General features: G+C 43.5%; 1 protein-coding gene across 3 annotated transcripts in view; it reads left to right on the top strand.

Moving 5' to 3' along the window:
* The window catches only part of TXNDC11 (thioredoxin domain containing 11), a 114,408-nt gene that overhangs the window by 38,646 nt on the left and 53,612 nt on the right, over window positions 1–22,150 (top strand). For all 3 annotated transcript variants that reach the window (XM_006015519.3, XM_025203353.1, XM_025203356.1), the window contains one exon: window positions 2,405–2,498. In XM_006015519.3, the coding sequence (XP_006015581.1) occupies window positions 2,405–2,498 (94 nt within the window). The remainder of the gene's footprint in view (window positions 1–2,404; window positions 2,499–22,150) is intronic.

The raw sequence follows: 22,150 nt of genomic DNA, 5'->3' as shown, positions 1-22,150 counted from the left end.
GGTTCGGAAGAGATCTCACTTGTGTTTGTTTGTCTGCAACTGCAACTCAAGCAAGTTTCCTCCCTGCACTGTGACCATCGGCAGTGTAAGTAAAGCTTTCTTTATAAAACCAATACGCTTCCGTGCCTAACTCTACTCTGTCATGGAAAAACCCCACCTGACGGTCCGGGCTACTGGCCATAGCCTTAGACCGACCCTCAGTCCCCACAACTCCTAACAAGGAATCTATTAACGCTGCTTGCTATATATACAAACTAGTCAGGGAAACAGAGGCATGCAAGATTATTATAGTATAAACTTATTGAAATTAGTAATATTACAGTAAAATCCAGTCTGTCACAGCATCTATACTTCCTAGTGCCATCTGTAATTGGCATACAAATCAATAAATGTGTGTTGTTTTAGTGGCGGGGTGTTTGGGTTGTGGGAAGCATGTGGGGGCATGTTGGGTTTGGGGAACTGTAAGTTGGGTTTATAAGGGGGGTGCGTTGGGCTTGTAAGGGGGCGCGTGTTGTGTGCACACTGGGTTTGTAAGGGGCGGTGTGGGGGTTGTGCTTTGGGTTTGTGAGGGTGGGGTGGGGCCTCCCCTCATACCCACACCTTCTCCATACGTCTGCCCCTCCTCCCACGTGCATCCCCCAATGGGCCATTGCCGCTAGTAGCAGCAGCAGCAGCCACTCGTGGCATGCGGCAGGCGGAGCCTCCCAGTGTTGCTCTGGCCAAGTTTGAGGAGCTACAGAGATCAGAGAGTGACAGAGCAGGGCCAGGCTGGCCATCTGGCTCCATCATGCGGGGCTCCCTACGGCTCGTGTACAGCGCCTAGGACTCAGCTGGACCTGTGTGCCCATGGGGTGAGCCCTGCATGATGGAGCCAGCAGCCTGGCCCTTGTCCCTCCCACCATATGCAGCTGGCTCCCCGCTGAGTCCTGGGATCTGCATGTGGCGGCAGGGATTGGTGTCAGGTCTCTGGATCCATCACACAGCACTTCCTGTGGTGGCACGTAGCTTTGGCCAAGTTCTGGGAGCTGCACATGAGCTGTGAGGAGCCCTACGTGATGGAGCCAGGCTGGCCCCACACTCCCACCGGCCTTGGCACCATACTTGCCCCAGCCCTGTGCTCCCACTGGCCCTGTCCCTGCGCTCTGGGCTCTGTGCTCTCACCTAGCTGCAGCTTCCCCCCTGCCTGCTGCCACTTCCCTATCTGTGGCCCAGGGCACTGCAGCAGGGACAGGAGGAGGAGCCACTGGAGGTGGGTAGAGCTGAGCCGTTCCCCAGGCAGCTGCAGCAGTGGCGGCAGCAGCAGCTCTGCCTGGAAGCTGTGCACGCTGGCTGGGGCCAGGGCCCTCCCGCTGGCGAATGTGGCAGTGTAGCACACTGTCCTGGGGGGGAAATGGACTGAGCTCGGCTCCATGTGGAACGAAGCAGGGCAGCTGCAGGCTGGGCCAGATGCAATTAATTGGGCGCCTGCCTGTGAGCTGGATTAATTTGCCTGGCCGGTTGGATTTGGCCTGTGGGCTATATTATGCCCATCCTCGGGATAGGACTTGGGGTTTCTTTGTTTGTTTGTTTGTGTGTAGACTCCTACTGACTTCTGTAACAGTTCTTGAAAGAATCTTATATGACTGATAGCCTGTCAGTGTGATATAACTTAGAAGTTTTAATGATCAAAAACAATATACAATTTCAAGTACAGATATGAATTATACACAGTATAGTAAAACATCAGAGAAAGAGAATATATTGCATTGGAAAAGAATTGCACTTATCTGTTGGATGGTGACAGTTCAAATCCTAAACTTCAGTTTCACGGTATTCCTCCAAATGGTGTTGTTGACTTTGATGCACACAATAATTTTAAATCAATAACATTTGCTCTGACAATGTAACAACTAACACACTAACGGAGGATATGTGTAACTGTGAGGCTTAATTTTTGTATCCATATAACTTGGTCTTATTGTGTACATTTTCCGGATGATAACAGAGTGCATTTCCTCCCTATCCTAAAATCCGCTTGTTCTTGCAGCATTAAATGGTTAATGTTATTTTATTAAAACAGTAAGTAAACTCAATTTTAATCCAGTGATTTTCAACCAGTGTGTCATACCAATCTTAGCATTGTTGGGTTTGCATACAAGGTAAACCCAGCAGTTTCAAATAAGAATCCATAGTTGTAGTCTCTTTGAGTTCTTTGCAACAAAAAAAACCTGCTCTATTATTTTTCTGTTGTCCAAAAAAAAGTGAAAACTAAGGGTTGGCTTTTTTTTTCCAGAGGTGTTTTGAGTCTGAAAAGGTTGAGAACCACTGGTTTAATCTTACTTCTTACCATAGGCAAATAACTGCAGTTCCCCATAAATACATTACTCTGTAATAGTTTAGCTAACTCTAATTCTTATTCTTGCAGCCTGGAGTTCTAGGATATTTTGAGTTCAATGCTTCACCTCAGCCTCCTGGTTATTTGACATTCTTCACATCAGCATTACATTCATTAAAGAAAGGTAAAAGCTTCATCTTAAGAATTTAAGGCATCTTTAACAATAGTTTAAGCGATGGATTATAGTTCTCATCTGGAGTATTTTGTAATCTGAGAATTATTCTTTTAGGGTGGCTCTTATCATTGATCAAACTGCCAATTCTTGGATTCCTTTGTCAATAGACAGTGAATAGATCATGGACTCATTACCGAATTAATCAAATACCAGGTCTGTTTTTATATATCATGGTCAGAGTAGCACAAAATATGTTGTGTGTATCTTTGGCCACATTCTGTAACAGGCTAAATATCTGATCTTTGTTTTTATACTGTGTGCTAAATATATCTGGTAAGTCTGACCTGCAGTCTCTCTACTTTATTGAAGGAACTATTGAACATTTCTCTTGTCATACTTCATTGTAACTTGTAACTTTTTGTTATAGAAGTACTTAAAAGAAAGTATAGTGTTTAAAGGTAAATTTTAAAGTAGAAAATGAAGCTAATTCATAAGTCTAAGCACTAAAATTGTCAGATTGTAACATCTGATTCCACAACAGTTAAACATGCGAGTAGCTTGTGAGTTGTGCTTCTCACTGGAGTCATAATTGTGGTAGTGAAAGACCAGAAGTTTTGGGGTGTGTCCTGTCATAGTCTGCTAATATTGACTGCTGGCCACTTCCCCCTTTTTATTATACAATCCCTCAGAAATTCAGTTTAGGAGAGGCCTACAAGATCTTGCTTATTGAAAGATGCCAAATAAAATATTTACTTCCATTTGTGTGATCATGATAAACCCATGATAAATGAGTTCTTTTTACATGAATCTAACAAACAGGAGTTGCGACTTCCACCAAACTTGTAAAGTAAAGAAGTTTGACAGGGGGTGAAAAACGAGATTAAGGAAGCATTATCCTTTTATTTTTGTTAAAGGAGAAAAATAAATTTTTGAGAAATGGATTTTCTTACTGTCTGACAACGTTGGATAGGTTTTGTCTGTTTTTAATAGTAGATATTCATACTAATGGATATGGTTTGACCATATAGACACAGGGAATGCCTATATTTTCGAGAGTTTTGTTTTTTGCCTAGTTAGAGAAAAAAACTAATGCCCCAGTATGCTTGCTCCCTCTCTGAATAAATTGAAAGCATAATTATCTTGCAGTTTTCTCAAAGTTTATTTCAAAACATAGTCAAGTTCCCATTATAGTCATTTAAGTGTGGAGTGGCATTTCCTAGGAACAGAAGCATTGATGTCATAATTAGTGGTTTGTTAGCAATTGAGGGGGCCTCTCCATTTGAACCATAGGTTGTTTTTTTAATTTTGAGAACTTTGCCAAGAAAATGTACACTCTAAGTACATTCAATAAAATTACACAATTTTTTTCTTTAAATATATGTAATGTTTATAGCCTGAAAATATTGTAATTTAGTTTTAATGCTGTAACCCCAATGAGTTTGTGTCATGTGTTACAGAAGCACTAAGTAAGGCTTGTATAGCTTCTCTTACCCATGTCTTTTCACATTGCCATTAATTTCCTCAACACATTTGTGAAAGATAGATATTATTTCCCTCAATTTACAGGTCAGGGACCTGAGATGTAATGAGGTTTGACTAAGATAAGTTAGCTAGTGGCAAAGTTTGGCATAACTCAGAGTTATTTTGGCTTTACAGTTTACACATGCATTATTTAATTTGTGTTGTGTTTGAGACCCAGTCTTTTATTCTGTATTGTTAATGTTCCTTTTTTAGGCAGGCAGATAATCTATGTGGTAAAATGGTAGGGAAGATAAAATGTCCTATCTTCCTGGTTGAGTTATTATTTTGTTAACTGCATACAGTAGAACTTTGTCATGCTATGAAATTTATACTGAAGTATAAAATTTCAGCTGTCATCTTAAAATGTTAATCTATGAAGTATGTATGGTACTGTTGAGAAGGCGTAGGAGGGAAAAGCCAAGTATTGCTCTAGGAGGCATAACTAGCAATTTTGACAAACTAGGCAGAGCCAGGGAATTAAAGAAGGGATTGTTCTTAGCACAGGAGAGCAGGAGGTGATGGGGAGGGCAGAGTCTTATCTGACATGTCAGGGGCTCACCCAGAGGTGTATCTAGTAAGTTTTGTGCCCTGGGACAGGAGGGTCTAGCCAGTGCTGCAGGAAGAGATGTTTGTATAATCAACATTTGTGGGGTTAATGCAGCAGCTGCCACCAGATCTTATGTTGAATAAGACTATAAGGTCCTTAATTTGGCAGTGAAAAAGTGGATGTAAGAGGGTTGACACCCTGGCTGTTGGCTGTGAGGATGCTTTCCCCACAGCAACAGTGTTTCCCAGGAGAGAAGAAGGGAGTGAGGTTGACAAGGGGATTTGTATCGCCACACCTTGTAGCTGGAGCCAGCCCCTGCCACCATTCCAGAGTCCCCCTGCCTTCATTCCAGTGCCTCCCCGTTAGTCAGCACCCTGGGCTTGTGGGTCACTCTTCCTTAGTTATGCTACTCATTGCTCTGTAGTTTGAAATACTAGTTTAGGAATTAATTCTAGAAGAAGCATTGAAGTTCTTTGTAGTTATAGGCGCTCAGGAACTGTGAAGTAGCTTAAAGAGGTGAATTATGAGCAGGGATTCAGGTTTTCAGTTTGCTGCAGACAAGCACGGATTTTTCCTGTAAAGAAGAAAAATGTGTCTTTTATCTCTCGGAGGAGAAAAACGCCTGAAACCACAGTTCCAGCCTGCGGGGGGCTGTTTGGGGCTAGTGGGGAGCGGAAGGAGGGTGATCACAGGCAGAAGGTGCCACATGCATGTGTGTGTACCCATGCACATGGCAGCCAGGCAGTGTGGTAGAGAGCAGGTCCCACAGTTCCCCACAAGTAAGTCTATGGTGGGGCATAGGTGACGTGTTGGGGGGTAGAGGGGGGCATAAGCAATGCGTCAGGGGGACATGAGGAGGGCACATGCTCCCCCAGATTTCTGCACCCACAGTGGGCACATGGTTGCAATCTGGCCAGACCAGCATGGGCAGAAGCTGCCTCTATGGCCCAGTGGGCAGGACCCAGTGTGGGAGGGTGGAGCAGGGCAGTGAGACCCATTGCCAGGACCCCCACACCAGATGTGCCACAAGCAGTGCGAGGAGTAACGGACTGGGGTGGGGCCACGTTGCCCTCACCTGCTCCTGCCGCCAATCACTTGCATGCTGGGTCATGGGTGTACCTTGCTGCCATGACCTGGCCGCTTCTGCTGCTCCCCTTAGGCTGCGGCTCTAACCCAGATGAAAGGTAGGGTGGCAGGGGCAGTGCAGGTGGCCTTAGGGGAATGGCAGTGGTGGTGGTGGCAGCCAGGCCACGGTGGTGGGGTAGAGCTGTGGTCTGGCCCACAAGTGACTGGCACTGGGTGGAGGTGAGGGCAGCGTGGCCCCCCACTCCCTGGCCCATTATTCCTTGCCCTGCTGGTCGTGCATCTGGCACAGGGGTCCCAGCGACCCTGCTCTACCTTCCTATTTTGGGTCCCACCAACTGGGCCACGGAGGCAGCTCCTGCCTGTGCTAGTCCAGCCAGGCTGCAGCCCCGTGCCCACAGTGAACGCAGAAATCTGGGGGGGGGCACGTGCCCTCCCATGTTCCCCTGATGTCCCCTATGCCTTCCCCCCCACCCCCTCCATAGACTTGTGATAGAGAAGTTAATAGTCTTGCTGCTTAGTTGGTGGGTATTAATTGTTTCAGTTTTTGCTAGAGACCCTTTAGATCTGCACACGCGCACACACTTCCTCTGCCCCCCAGTATTGGGGTAATAACAGTACAGTAAAAGCTTAAATACCTGGGTTTCAGATTCTCCGTGACAATTGACGACAGTGCATGGAATTGTATCCATGAAGTGTTCCCCATGTCACTCCTCCAGAGTGAACTTGGAAAACTAAAAACAAACAAACAAACAAAAACAAACCCAAAAAACTTCCCACCCAAAGCTGTTACATTTTTAAAAGTTCAAAGCAAGTCTCTCGACACAGAGATGAAGGGTGGAGCTAAAGCTATAGCTAGTCACTCTCTTCTAGTGTCCTATGAACTGAGATTTCACCCTGCATTCCTTTGCTTAGTACTTATTGAGTGTCTCCACTTCTACACCATTTCAGCAATGAAATTCTTGAACAGGGGTAGAAAGAATCTCTCCAAGGATGAGTCAAGGCATGGGTCACCTATTTCTGTGCCTAGAAAGTAATTAGGGTAGGATGGTCATCTTTCCTGGAGATACTGAGGTCGGTAATACCAAAGACACTAATGAATTGTTGTGCAAGAGGTGTTTCTGGTACCGAACTGGTTGAGTCCCAGAGTGGATGTCTGTTGTAATTGGACTTCACTTTTGGATTCCATGTGCTTTTGAGCCACTTGGATCTGGACAGTGCTGTCATTGTTTCTAATGTTGGAGCAGGCATGTTCCTGGGCACGCACCTTTTGCCTGGCTCTACTTCCTTGGCAGTATGGAATGTCACAAACTAAATAGTCTAGGTCCTAAAACTGAAATGTAGAGCCATTCCAAGTCTCCCTAGCTGCCTCTTTACTGGGCCCAAAGTCTACCTCCATAGGTGCTCTGTTTTATATCTTTAGGGAACGTGTAGTTGGAAAATAGGTTTTGTACAGAAATGTCTAAAATCCCTGTAATTTATTATCAAAATATACAAGAGAGGTCTTTGTATTCAACAGTAAATACCTAAACGTTCTCTCTCCTTTCTTTTGAGGCTATTTGCCCCTTGTGATCTTGTAGGTCTAATCTGTGTGATGAACTGGGAAAACTAGTTTACTTTAACCTGTCTTGTATTTAGGGGAAATGAACTTTTCCATTGCAAAGTAGATGAAGTCTCAGATATATATTGGACTCCAGGGCCTTGTAGTTCTCTGGTTTTGCATGTTCCATTCCCAAGAAGAAAGCACGCACAATAATCTTCCTTTAGGCCAGTGGTTCCCAAATTCTGACAGATTGTGCACCACCAGTTTAAAACTATACAAACTTAAATACCATCAGCAAATTTTTGTCATATAAAGTAATTATAATAAATCTGTTAATGAGTACCACTGCCAGGTTGTTTGCGTACCACTGGTGGTATGCATACCACATATTGAAATCCACTGGGCAGTGTCTGTCTGTCAGTTTTACATACCATTTCAGAAGACTTCAGAGCCATTGAAAAATAGAGATTCCAGTGATGATGATCTTGCTTTTTCCTCTCTTGCCTCACATTTGGGTCTTTTATTAGATAGCAGATTTGATTCAGATGTCAAGATATGAGAGAATAACTGGAAGATTTCTGACACCCATTCCCTGATTACTGTACTTATTATTTTGGGGAATCCTAAAATAGTATGTACAGTAATCAAGGAGATTTACCATCCATCATTTGGTTCTGGAAGTTAAAGATGAATAGAATACCCCTGGCTTACATTTCTCTCTCATCTCCAAGGTCGATTTCTCATCTGTCTTCAGCAACCCTTTTCATGAGATAAGAGTTAGACACGGCCTCAAAATTCTGGAATAGAAATTCTCATTCTTGTTTCCTCATCCCGAAGAAGAATGGGTTGGTGGGGTGATTTCCCATTCTGGACCTGCAATTTCTTAACGAAGTAATCTGCCATTTCAAGTTCAGGATGATGAGACTAACCTCCATAATTCCCTTTGGCCACACTCTTGACATGAAAGTTATCTATATTCATGTTTGGCCACAGATAGCTCAGATTTCATTCATTTCGGCCACAGATAGTTTAGATTTCAGGTAGGTACTTGCTTACTTCCAACGGCTTCAAGGACATTAATTTAGGGCTTACAGTTATGGGTTGGGGACTCATGAATTTCTTAGGTTATCATAGATAGTAAGTTTGTGTGTATTTTAAACATTGGGTCTTTCTCAATTTGATTAAAATTTTACTAGCTAATTTTACCTGCAGCCATCTGGGTATCTTTTTTTTTTTTCTTCTCATCATGGCTTTGTTAATCTTCATTTTGCTGTATTTTGAATAAGGAGTTAGTTGTTGCATTCTTTGACTAGTAACTGCTGTTCTGTTTTTGAGAGTTCAGCTTCTTAAATATTCATTTGTCTTGTCTTTTGTGCTGTTTGCTTTCTTTTTGCATGTGTATTTTTCTCCCTGTTCATACTTTCCCTTCAGGATGCTTGTAAGAGAAGATGAAAACTAACACTGATCTTCCTGTTTGCTTGCAAATTGTTTCCTTTTTGTGTAGGAAGAAAAGCAGGCACAAATGCAGTAAGGACATTTAAGACTCAAGTCACTTGCCCAAGACCAGGCAACTTTAGTTTTGTATTGCTGTAATTTTCCAGTAGCATGTAATTCTTATCTAAGGACTCTATTGAAATTGTTCAACAATTGAAGTCGGCAAAAGGCAGTGATGTGTGTCCTCTGTAAACAAGAGATATTGTTGCATCCATGAAGAATGTATCTTCTATGTGGCTAGTTTTGATACAAGTGTTGAGTATATACTGAGTGCCCCAGGTAGGGTGTAGTGTGGACTAAATTCAGCTGCTATGGGTTGGCTGTCAATGCCCAAATTAGCTAGGGCAGACGCAGGCAATTATTTTGGCTGGAGGGCTGCTTAATGAGTCTTGGTGAACTGTTGAGGGCTGCAAGGGTAGCCCTGCCCCTTGACAGGTGCCCCACTGCCTAGTTGCCATCTTGGGACACGAAGTCCTGCCCCTAACCCGTTGCCACCGGAAGTCCCTACCCTTGCCCCCTGGAAGTACTCCTTTTGGGAGGGGAGGGTTGCCATCTTGGAACCAGAAAAACCCCCAAATCGTACGCTAAAAGTCAGACGCCTACTATAATATATTTTAATTTTATCGCAAAAAATGTTTTTGTCCTGATTTGTGTTTGTGTGCTGTATAGAGGTGATTGCATAATAACTCAGAAATAGTTTTATTCTTGTATATTATGTGTGAGGGTGTGGGGTGTGTTTGGGGGTGGATGTGTGTGTGTGTGGGGAGGTGTGTGGGGGGAGCGGTTGTGAGAGTGTGTGAGGGGCAGTAGGGTATGTTGGGGGGGTGTGAGGGAGAGTGGAGAGATGTGGGGACCCCCCCACACTCCCTCCCATGGTACACAGCCCCCACTGCAGGTAGCAGCAGGCAGTGGTGAGTAGGGCTGTGCAAAGCTTCAGTCACTGATTTGATTTGGAGGAGATTTGGCCCAAGTCAGTGGCCAAATCCAAATCGAATCAGGAGACCCATTAATCTCTCTGAATAAAATTGGAAGCCTCCTTCAGAGAGATTCGATGATTCGGGCCATAGACACAGCTTTATATGTCTTTTTTCTGCATACCTTGAGGTACCAGGCATGGCTTGTGAACACTGAAATGGTGGGGTGGATGGAGCGTTCCACGGGAGCGCGGGGTTGGGGAGTCCCCTATGCGCTTGGCGGTGGACCAGAAGTACTTCTGGTCAATGTCCGGGTCTGCAGCTGAGCATGCGGGGGACCCCCCTGTGCTCCCGTGGGACCCTCCATCCACCCCAGCAGCTCAGCATTCACGAGCCGCACCTGGTACCTCGAGGTGCATAGAAAAAATATATAAGGCTGTTTCTGTGGCTGAATGGCTGATTCTCTGAATCGGAATTGAATCTCCAGATTCAGATTCAGCTGAATCAGATTGGGACAGTGGTCCAAATCAGCCAATCGAATCACTGTCCCCCCGAATTGCGCCGAATCTGAATTGAATACTGCCCACTTCACACACCCCTAGTGACGAGCTCTCGGGGCACTCGTGGCCCACACAGGCGCTGCTGCCTGGTGGCACACGGCTCTGGCCAGCACTGCTTGTGGTAGGAAGAAGCGCAGCTTCTGTCGCGTGGGGCTCTGCGCAACACGTGCAGCTGCCAGCACTTGTGCGCCACCAGGGGAATCCCTGCACAATGGAGCTGGCTGCCTTCCCTGCCCCTTGCTGGGCAGATCCCAGGGCTCCGTCAGGAAGCAGGGGCGGGGGCAGGGCTCCACATCACTTCTGGTGGAGCTGCACAGCAGGGAGCAGTGAAGGCAGCCAGCTCCATCATGTGGGGCTTCCCTCAGTGGTGTGCAAATGCTGGTAGCTGCATGCGCACTGTGGGGAGCCCAAGGCAATAGGAGCGGGCTAACCTGGCTGCTCTCCTTGCCACCACATGCAGTGTTGGCTGGAGCTGCATGCCACCAGGCAGCAGCACCCGCGCAGGCCACCAACATCCTGAACATCTACCACCAATTGTTGCTGATGCCTGCGGTGGGGCCTGTGCACCATGGGGGAGGGGGTCCCCACACACCCCTTCCCTCCCTCACACCCACGCCCTGCCCACCCGAGCTCCATGTTTCTGTCGCCCTCTGGGCGTGGGCTCTGCGTTGCCACCACCCCAGCCCTATGCTTCGCATTTCCACCCAGCTGCAGCTTCCCCTCTGCCTCCACCGCTTCCCTGCCTGGTGCCTGGAGCAAGCTGGGCACTGGGGAAGCCGAGCAGGTCCCCTAGTAGCTGCAGCAGTGGCAGGAGCCAGCCCCACCTAGAAGCGGGCCAGGCCCTTCTGCCCACAGGGTGGGAGGCAGGCACAAGGGCTAGGTGGGATGCAATTAGTTGGTGGGTGCCTGCAGGCCGGATGAAATTGCCTGGTGGGCCGGATCCATAGGCTGTATTTTACCTGCCCCTGAACTAGAGTAAATCTAGCTATTAAAGTGGCATTTATACCTTCAGATTTACAGTACATACAGGTATGTACTGTCACTGCCTTGAGGATAACCTTTATCTGCCTTAAACGTCTTTTGTAAATACAAAATCAGTAATAGTAATATTAGTAATTAATTAATTGCTAATCAGCTGATTACTAGTTCATTAATGATTACTAATTGATATTTGTAATAGTTGTGTTTTTTAAAAATGTTCTGAGAGAGCATATTCATAAGAGTGAAAAAATAAATGCCGTTTGTTTGTTTGTTTGTACTCTTAGTGCCTAAAGTTTGGGGCTCCATTGTGCTAAGCACCAGACAAATAAAAAAGTAATCACTTCCTGAAGATTTTAAAACATAAAAAAGACAAATTGAGTACAGAATTAGGCATAAATGACTGCATGCGTGTTTCCGTTTTCTTACCTTAAAACACTTACGTGCATATCTAACCAAAGACATGTGAGAATTCGCTCTTTCTCTCTCTTCCTCCTGTCTGGAGGTGCTAAGTCCTCCAGTAGTTTCTAGTTCACTAGGTTGAAATTCTATAAAGCAATAGTTGGCAACCTCTTCCAGCTGCGGGCCAGAATGATCCACCTTGGGTCAGAGGGGGGGATGGGGGTGGTAGGACTTGCCTGCAGCTGACACCCCCCACCACTAAATGCTGAGGAAGCTCCATGTCCGTGGGCAAGATGCCATGGCTCCATGTTCCATAGTTGCCAACCCTGCTATAGAAGATCATTGAATCTTCATCTTGTCTTCATCTCTTTGGTGTGAAAAGATTCAGACTTCTTTAAAAGATGGTAAAAGAAAGATATTCTGGGTAGAGTTTTGTTAACTAAAAACTGCTTCATATGTAGTATCTTTGTAAATAAAAAAGACAGACATCTTTCTATGGCAACGGTGCAGCCAGTTCACGTGCTAAAGACACAGACTTATATAGAAAAAAGTTGCGCTCACCCTATGTGTTCTTCTAATGTGCAGCTTTCGTTGTCTGTTTTCAGTTTTATAGCCTCCTTTGAATGCTGTAGGTGCTTTAAACAAACATATGTAAATCTAATGTATATGTTAATTCAGAGGTTCAAGGAGCAGTTTCAACTTGATTTTTTAAAATTTATTAAAAACCCATTGATTTCTGATAGACCTCTCCTTAAGTAAACTTTTATTTATTTATTAAGCTGGTGGTCTTCACCACTGCATGTTTAAGTATTTTTAGTAAGAGAAACTGGCTGACTTATCTGAAAAAAAAAATGTTCTTAATTGACGTCCTGGATGGAGTCATAGTGCATATAAAAATAAGTTGAGGAGAAGGTGCGTTTCATGTCATCTTGCATTATTAGGTTAAAATACAAAAGGCTGTTCCAATGTTTAAACATGGAGAACAAAGTCTGTAAGGTTAATACTTCATTAGTTCGTTCCCATTACAACCTGCTTTTCATTACATTTTTTTTTATTTAGCTTATTACAAATATTACAAAATGTTGAATGAATTTTGAAAAATATACTTGTATACCCATCTTTTTCAGTGTCCTAGCAATAGATTGTAAAATATCACTTTTAAATAGCATACAGCAGTATAAGAGAAGTTTTATTTACTTACAGAACCCTTCATCTAAAAGGTGAATCTTTTGTTCTGTTTGGATTTTGTATATGTGTGTACATTTGTGCGTATGTGTGTACACACACACACACACACACACACACACACACACACACACACACACACACTACCTATGGCAGACTTGAATTTGATAATTTTATTTTTTGATGCACATTATAGTTTTTGTGGCTTTATTTCACTTGCAGTGCTGTGTGTATCTGTGTGTATTTGTATAATACAATTAATTATCACTTAGAATACATATAAAATATTTTAAAACATGCACATATATTACAACTTACATAAAACATAACATATTGAAACATCAAACCTACATAACTTTTTGCAACTCTATTTTGAGGATTAACAGTATTCTACAAACATTACTTTTGACAACATTCCTGTAAAAGCATAAATTATACTTATATCCATTTTATGGATGAATAAACTGAGTAACAGAAGATTCAGAAGATGTATTTGAAATAATATTTATTTTGGAACAGTCCTTCACTGGATTTGTCGTTTTACAACCTAGTACTAGAAGCGGACAAGGCAAGTGCTAATCTTAACTTTTTCCATCAGCTGGTGTCAAAGTACAGTGATTGGTTCAGGCTTATTTCTGAAAGAGATGAATAATTGATAACAAGGCAGTTGTATTTGTAATAGCCTTTGTTAGTTTCCATCAGCACTTTGCTGTTTAGTAGTACGTTCCTGAAAGACATGCCAATACTTTTGTCTTACTGCCACTTAACTTACAAAAGCACAAAGAAACTGAACTAAGTAGCTAACTGTTTGAGATTTGATCTTTGTCTCCCTTGCAGTGCCTAATATGCATTCCTCTTTTATTTGTTGGAAGAAGATTGTGTTAATGGGCCAGTCGCAGTTCCTTGATTATTTCTCTCTTTTTTTTTTTTTAACAACTACTTTTGAAGTTGAGTTTAGTAAGATGCAGTTTTTCCTATACATGGACAATTATTTAATTTTTTAATCCCTCTGTTGTACCACTCAGTGGTGTAACTATGGGTGGGCAGGCAGACCAGGAGCCCTGGATACTGCCTGGGGAAAATGCTTGGATGGAGGTAGGGTGATGCCTTACCTGGCCTCTTCTGCCTGCCACACCATACGCCTTCCCTGCAGCAGCGCTGGTTCTGACTCCAGTTTTGGGAGTAGCTGGAAGTTTGCTGCTTTTGAAGGGGGATGTCACCTCTTTTTTTTTTTTTTCCAAGTGGTTAAATGGTCACTTGACACCCATGCAGTAGGAAAAAAGGTGACATCTGTGTGCAGGCCGCCTCCCGATCTCGTCCACGTCACCATGTGCGAGCCGGGAGCGATATGCGGACCCTTTTTTGCGCACGCGGGCTGTGGCCAGCAGCTCGGGCACGCGGGGTCGAAGAAGATCGGTGGCGAGCTAGAATTAGTTACGGACATGTAATGGTTGATTAAAAGATTGTTTACTTACACCAAAGATGGTCGTGGTGTAGGCTGGACAGTTTTCCAGGCTCAGCTCCGCTTAAATCCTCGCTAGAGGACTCCGACAATTGACCCCGGAGTGGTTGAAGCTCCGCGGGTTCGGTAGTTTCAAAGGAAAGGGATACGTCTTAGGATTGCGCTTGGCGACGGGGAGAGGCTAGAGGCCGTTTGGCCCCCGGAGTGGCTGAAGCTCCGTGGGTTCGGTAAATAGGCCCCCGGAGTTGTTAAGACTCCGTGGGTTCAGTAAATCGGCCCTCTATTGCCCTCTTAAGGAGAAAAAAAAGCTGGGTTCGAAGGGATTAGCAGCGCTCAGAAATCTTCACGCTCTTTCTCCCAAACTCCAATTTCTTTCTCTCTCTCTCTCTCTCTCTCTGTCTCTCTCTCTCTCTCTCTCTCCAACTTGGGCGGAAACCACCCAAGCTCTTTATATGGCTAGCAAGCCAATCGCTAGCCGCCACGTGTGCCTATATTAAGATCGGCCAATAATGTGGCGCAAATCTTAATACAAATGGCGGAAACTCCTTTGCACCGTGCATCACTATGATGCAAAAGAAATGCACCATGCAAAGAAGGCTATAAACAACGGGAAATACTCTTTTGCACGCGGGTTCTCCTATTGCAAAAGAAAACTCCACCGTGTAAAGAAGCTGCAATTTGGTGTGAACATAATTTAGCGGTGCCGAAGCACACAAAAACAAAAAAACCACAACTTTGGGTTGTGACAATCTGCAGCAGTGAAACTCTGGTTGCTGCTCCTGTACTGTGTACCATCACAACTATGTCTCTGGTACTACTTAAGCAAGAGGACTTGAGTCTGGTTGGGGTTTTCTCTAAACCACTACTTTGCTTGCCTCAAACCTGGTGTCAGAATGTTAATAAATTCACTGGGAAACGTGTAACCTGGGAATAGAATTGACTATCTAATGTGATAAGAATTTTTGAGGCAAATTTTTTCTTTAAATTTGTGATCTGTAAATCTTGACTGTGTGCGCATAATTGCAGGTGCTGACTGCTTTATTAAAATCAGACTTTTACTCTGGCAGTGTTCTTATCCAGGCTAAAGGGCTGAGCTCCATTACCTCTCTCTTTTAAATCACAGCTCTTTTGTTCAATCTAGTTGGCTAATTCTTCACATGTGCAGACTTTCCATTAACATTAATAGAAATAAAATACTGAAGAAACGCTGCGTATCTGAGTAAATTGCATATCCGTGTATAGTATATTGATATCTATATTTATTGAATCATACACATGCACACACATGCACACACGCTTAATTTAATCATGAAGAGCCAATGTTTGCAGAAAAAGCTGCAAACTTATCTTATGATGGAGTCTGTATGTAACTGAGTTCCCAAAAAGTAGAGGATGGGATTCATTCAGCACTTTCCTCTTTGCTGCCTCCACTAGTAGTGGTGCATTGACCAAATTAAAGCTTTACTCCAAAGGTTGGATTCTCTAGGAACAGAAAATTAGTTGCCTGGTTCAGGGAAATACATTTAGCTAATACAATTTGCTAATAAATGGCTCACTGTGCTGAATAAGATAGTGGTAAATCAGTCTTCCAAGCTTCAAGTACATATTTTATTAAATCACTTGTATTCAGCAATCTTTGTAATGTCAGCCATGGGGGAGGGAGCATATATAAATGGCAACATGATATAAAGGGGAAAACCATAATTGGGAACTGAGCAAATGTTAGTGCTAATATTTAACAGGCTGTTGTTGGGTTCCTTCAACTACTTACGGTTCTTGTTTGGTGTATTCCAGGGTTTGACTGTCTGGTGCTGTAAAATGTATAATTTAAAAGTTGACTTGGAAATAGGACTCTTTGGTGTTTTAAGTGAATATCTTGCGATTCTTAAAATCATTTTCCTGCGTTCCTCTGAAATAAGGCTTATATCTGATGGAGTTTCCAGAAACTTATTGATGGTAGTGCTTCATCATAGCAGAGGTCACGTTACATTTTTGTGCATCATTGCTATTACTGCTGTATAATTGTTACAGAAAGTTGCTATAAAATTGTAATTTAAATATATTCTTGCTTCAAATCCTGGATTTTGAAAGACAGATTTCATGAGAAATGCAGTGCACTCAGCTGAAATATTTTTAACAAAACCATTTGTTGTTAATATTGCTGACTTAAAACAATTGAAATTTCCTTGTAATGCAGTAGTAAACAAAAAAGTCTGGTATAAGAGTTGAGCAAATGCTGGCAATATTTGCTATTAAGGTATCAGACTCCATAGAATATATCCAATTAGGACATTAATTGGATATAATTACTCAGTGTAAATTGTTTTCTCAAATGTTTTTTGTGCATACTGCAATTAAGAATTTTTTTATGCTTATAAAATTACCTTTAATGTAAATTTCCTTCAGATTCCATTCGTATATCATTTTTGCAAACACTATATAAGTGATTAATTTTGAGTCTGTAATGTAGTAATCTAAAATATAGAAAAGCACATTATTAAAGGTCTGGAATGTTGGTACATGGAAATGTAGTAGAATAAAATGTTGTTGTGAAAATCTACCAAATAACAGGATTTCAGTAGGTTTTAGTTGTGATTTACTCGGAGCAATTTTACCGAAAAACTGAAGGCTCACTCCTGCACTTGGAGAAACTTTTGTTGAATGACAGATGAATTGATAAAGCCTTTCACTGATGCAAGGGGCAGGCATTCATTTCTAGAATGCCTAGTGCAGCTGACCTTCTTGACAGGGCTTTAAACTAAGACTGCTGGGGGACGGGCGGTCTACTAACAGTTTTAGCCCAGGTCATGTCAGCTGCGCTACCAATAACTTGGGCAGCCCAAGGGAGACAGCTTAAGAAAAGGTCCCGCTAAACCCCTCAGGGAAGCATTGGGCTTCATATGGCAACTGCCTGTATGTAAATGCCAGAAGCTTGGGAAACAAGCATGAGGACCTGGCCCTTCTCCTGTGTGATAATGACTACGACCTTGTAGGAATTACGGAGACCTGGTGGGACTCCACCTATCATTGGTTGGTGGCAGTAGAGGGTTACACTGTGTATAGGAGAGACCATGTGGGGAAGAGGGGTGCGGGTGTTTCTCTCTGTCAAAGATCAGCTCACCTCCCTGGAGATTGAGTTTCCAAAACAGGAAGGGTGCCTTGAGATGCTCTGGGTCAAGATATGAGGAGAACAGGGGGAGGGTGACTTACTCGTAGGAGTCTATTATAGATTCCCCCACCAAGAGGAGTACCTAGATTGAGAATTCATTAGGGAACTGGTTGAAGCCTCATGCTCCCGATGCTTGATCGTCATGGGAGACTTCCAACTTACCAGACATCTCTTGGGATGACCCCTATCTGTAGAAGGAATTAGGGGGCACAGCAGCAGCTTTACTTCTCCCAGTCCCCAAGATGAGTTGAACCATGTAGATATGCCCTTATGCCATCCACAGATTGGGGTTATTTGCCTGTGGACGGTGTGGGAGAAGCATGCTGTTGTTCAATCTGGCAGGGGAGAAGAGAGATCTTCCTGTTTGGAAGCACTCTCTTCTTTCCCCCACCCCCCCCTGAAGAGCAAGTCCTTCTGTGGAAAAACTCTTGAATGGATGTGTGTTCTCTTTCTTTACTGGAATAAAATAGTTTTTCCTGGCCTGTTCATCTACCAAAAGTATGATATCTGGCATTCCTAGGTTGACTCTTATAATCTTATAGAACTTTTGCCCCAAATACCTACTACATTACTCTACTGATTGTCTATTACCTGTTATTCTGGCTATCTTTTATTCTTCTAAATATTTTGTGTATTTTTTTTTCAAACTATCCCTTTAATACTTGTCTCCTAGCACTGTGTATGAACATAATGTAAAGATTTATTTTTATTTTTCCTTTTATGTCATTTGTTTTCTTGTTGTGTGTCTCCCCAGCCCCCCCTTTTAGTGTTTTATTAGGTACTTAAACTTTAGCTGGGGTTCTGTTTTTTATGGAATAACTTTGTATAATGTAAATGTGAAAATGTGTTTAACTTTTGTTATTGTTAAGTTTAGTCCAATGTAATGTTTAAAAATTGATTATAATAAAGACTCTTAAACGAGCACCCAAAAGATGAGCAAAAACAGGATGTTTAGTAAAGGCAGCCACCAGGGGACCTGCTTGGCTTCTCTGGCATCCCACTTGCTCAAGGAAGCAGGTAGGGAAGTGGTGGGGGAGCTGCAGCTGGGCATGAGTGCAGAGCGTAGGGCTGAGGCTTATGGAAGGGCAGAGCCCCCACACATGGGGACAGCAGCAGCACAAGAATCAGGTGGGCAGGGTCTGGGTGTGAGAGAGTGTAGGGCAGGTGTAGGGAGGTGGGGACCCCCCCCCCCCCCCCCACATCCCCCAGGGGTAGGGAGGGGGGGCCCCCCCCCCCCCCCACACACTTCCCTCCATGGTGCACAGCTGCTAAAGGTGGCAGTAGTAGCAGCAGGTGCTCGTGCCTGGTGCAGGTGCTGCTGCTCAGCAGCATGTGGCTCCAGCCAACGCTGCACATAAGGGAGCTCCTATTGCACAGGGGTTCCCCACCTTGTACAGGCAGCTTCTGCACTTGCATGCCACTGGAGGGAAGCTCCAAGTGCTGGAGCCAGCTGCCTTCACTGCTCCCTGCCATGGAGGTCGCAGGACTCCACCAGAAGTGAAGGGAGCCCTGGTCCCTGCTTCCCTGTGGAGTCCAGAACCTGTGCAGCTGCGAGCAGTGAAGGCAGCTGGCTCCAGCATGTGGAGCTTCCTTCCAGTGGTGCGTGAGTGAGGAAGCTGCCCATGCGTGGTGGGGAGCCCTGGTGATAAAGGCAGCCCAGCTGGGCTGTGCTCCTTGCTGGGATGTGCAGTGCTGGCTGGAGCCATGTGTCACCAGGCTGCAGTGACTGTGCCAGACACAGGCACTCCCATCTGATGTTCTCTGCTGTTGCCATTGCTGCCACTTGTGGGGGCTGCGCACCATGGGAGTGCAGGGGGGAGGGTCTTTGCACCCCCCCCCACACCCTCCTACCCCCACATCCTGCCCCTATAACCCCCCACATATACACACACCGCCAACATACCCTATTGCCCCCACACGTGCACACAGCCACACCCCCTCAAACCCCTCCCACACCCCACCATACACACACAATCCCCACACCTCACTGTACGCACACACGCATCCCACACCCCACTGTACATGCACACGCACTCACACACACCCCTCCAGACAAGACCTGAGACTTTATTTTTGATGTATATTACATTAAGGTAGGTCTTCAGACCCAAAATGTCAGTATGCAAATGAATACATAAATAGAGGAAAGATTAAAAAAAAAAAATCCCTCTGGAAGGACAATGTACTGTACTGAAATATATGCAATCATCTCTATATATAGTAGGCAAACACAAGTCATGACAAAATGTTTTTTGCAATAAAATTAAAAGATGTTATAGTAGGTGTTTGACTTCTAGTATATGATGTGTTTTTTCTGGTTCCCCCTTCCAAAAGCTGTATTTCTGGGGGGCATGGGGGAGAACTTCTGGTGGCAAAGGTCAGGGGTTAAAGGGCAGGATTTGCAGTCCAAAGATGGCAACCAGGGGGCAGGGCCACTGTCAAGGTGTGGGGCTACCCATGCAGTCCTCGAAAACTCACCAAACATTGTTAAGTGGGCCTCCAGCCAAAATAATTGCCCTCCCCTCTCTTAGGTAGATATCAACATTATTAACATCAGCATTTTTGTTAGGCACTTGACTTTGTAGGCTTTATTATTTTAATTTTAAAAAGACAAAGAAAGAATGCTTGAGTGAGTTTATTGTTCCTCAAGAACAGATCATTAATCACAGGAAAAACACACCTGTGAATAATTTCTAGAATAATTGTCCAAATAACTGTAAATTGCTAAAAAACCTTATTTTTCATACTTTTGGTGATGCTCTGCATGAGCTATTGATGATGTCAACTATTAGTGCATTCAGATGTACTACTAATAATTGTTGAGTTTTTTCCTTGGAGTCTCAGACCAGCAGAGACTCCCTATGCCTGAAGAAGGGTGACTGCGCCCAAAAACTTGCCAAGAACTTTTTTCCATCTACTCATTTGGTCTAATAAAGGATATCGCATGTACTCGAAGAAGCTTGCCTACTAATAGTTGACATTATCAGTAGCTCATGAAGAGCATCACCAAAATGTGGTATTACTTTGTACATTAAAACTATGTGTTTGTAAGGAATACCACTTAATGCTTGAATTTGATTTGTGTACTGTATCAGAAGCATGCACTTTTTATATTCATGTTTTTGTTTTGAATCAAACAAGAAACTAAACACAACAAATAGGATATGGACAGCATGGAACAACCCCAGGAATCAAAATAGTGAGCATTGATATGAGCTTACATAATTTAGAGAGTTTTCAGTCTTGTGCAAGTTTGACTTCAAGCTTTGTACTTACCTGTCCCTGACCAAGTCTGGATGTCATTCTGTGTTTTCTGCAGTACACAAGTTTCTGGTAGCATTATTTATTCTGGAAGCGAATACTGCAGATTGAATATATTTTAGGGTGTATCGGTTAGTAAGAAGTACCAATTAAACAGATTTAGTAAAACAAAAAGCTCATTATTTAACCTCTAAATGGGGGAAGCGTAGTTTGTTAGAGATGGTACTCTAAGTTAAATTTTAATTTTGGTAGTTATTTAGTATAATAATTGTTTTAGGATTTTTTTACTGTCATTGTGCTTTTATGTCCAGAGTTGCTGTATAGATGCATTTTGGACCATTAATTGTTAAAGTATTTACATGTACCTGATGCAGTTCACCATTCTGAAAAAAAAAGGCAATTTAATATATTTAAAATGACAATAATTAGGTCCTTATACAGGTTCTAACTTACATACTTTTAAAAAATGCAGCACTTGCAATTAGTATATAAAGCTCAGCAGTCCCAAGCATCTCAGGCGTACTCACTAAAAGGCCACTTTCTTTAGTTATAATAGTATGCTTGTCAATTGTGCATGTCACTTGTGAGTTAGCCCAAGAATCAGCTATGCTACAAAATTATTACATATAACTTTAATATTTTAAAACAATGGTACTAACCCATAGGGGTTCCCATGGGTTGGGGAACTTGGCAGAGGGAGAGCAGGGGTAATTAATACTGCCACCCTTCCCCTGCTATCAAATTACCAAGCCCTGTAAGGCTGGATTGGGCCTGGGACAGTCTGCTCCTCCTCAGCTGTACCTTTCCACCCCGCTTGTGCAGTGGGATTGAGGTCAAGCTGTGTCCCTGCATCCCTGTGTAGCTGGATCATGGCCAGGCTGAGCCATTGCCACACAGCTGGATTGGACCTGGTTCCCCCTGCACCCTCCACACAGTTGGATTAGGACTAGGACACCTGTGCAGCTGGAGTGGGTCCAGGTCCTGGCTGCCCTGTGGCTGGATTAGGTCCACTCGCCCAGACTGGCCTTTGGACAGACTGTGCACCAGTCATCCAGTCCATGGGGCAAAAAGGTTGGGCAGTGTTGTTTTAAAAGACTGTACCTAGTTTAATATGTGGGTCATCTGCATGGAAGTTGTTTTAAAACAACTTCTATAAATAACTTTCTCCGTTACCATCCACCTTGTGTATGTTACACGAGCACAGAGTTGGATGTAAAACAGTATTCTTCTGATTAGTTAGCATTTTACACTTGGTTTTGATTAACTGCACAAGTAATTTGAAATCATTATGTTGTAGCAACAGTTGCAGGCTAGAACTATGTATTATATTACTTTTGCCTTTGGAACTATGAATTACATCATCTTTGCCTTTTAAGTGAGTATTGTACTTTCAACATGATATACTAAGCTGTCACACGCATTAGAAAATGTAAATCTGAAAAGCTAATAGAGAGCATATTATAAATCCACAAAAAATAATTTTGTTTGATAACCCAGTACCTCCAGGAAAAGCATTCCTTTAATTTAAACCAGTGACGCTCA

The sequence above is a fragment of the Alligator sinensis genome, unplaced genomic scaffold, assembly GCF_000455745.1.
Source record: "Alligator sinensis unplaced genomic scaffold, ASM45574v1 scaffold73_1, whole genome shotgun sequence".
Classification (NCBI taxonomy): Eukaryota; Metazoa; Chordata; order Crocodylia; family Alligatoridae; genus Alligator; species Alligator sinensis.
Note: the sequence above shows the minus strand (reverse complement) of the source record. Positions and strands in the feature narration are given on the sequence as shown.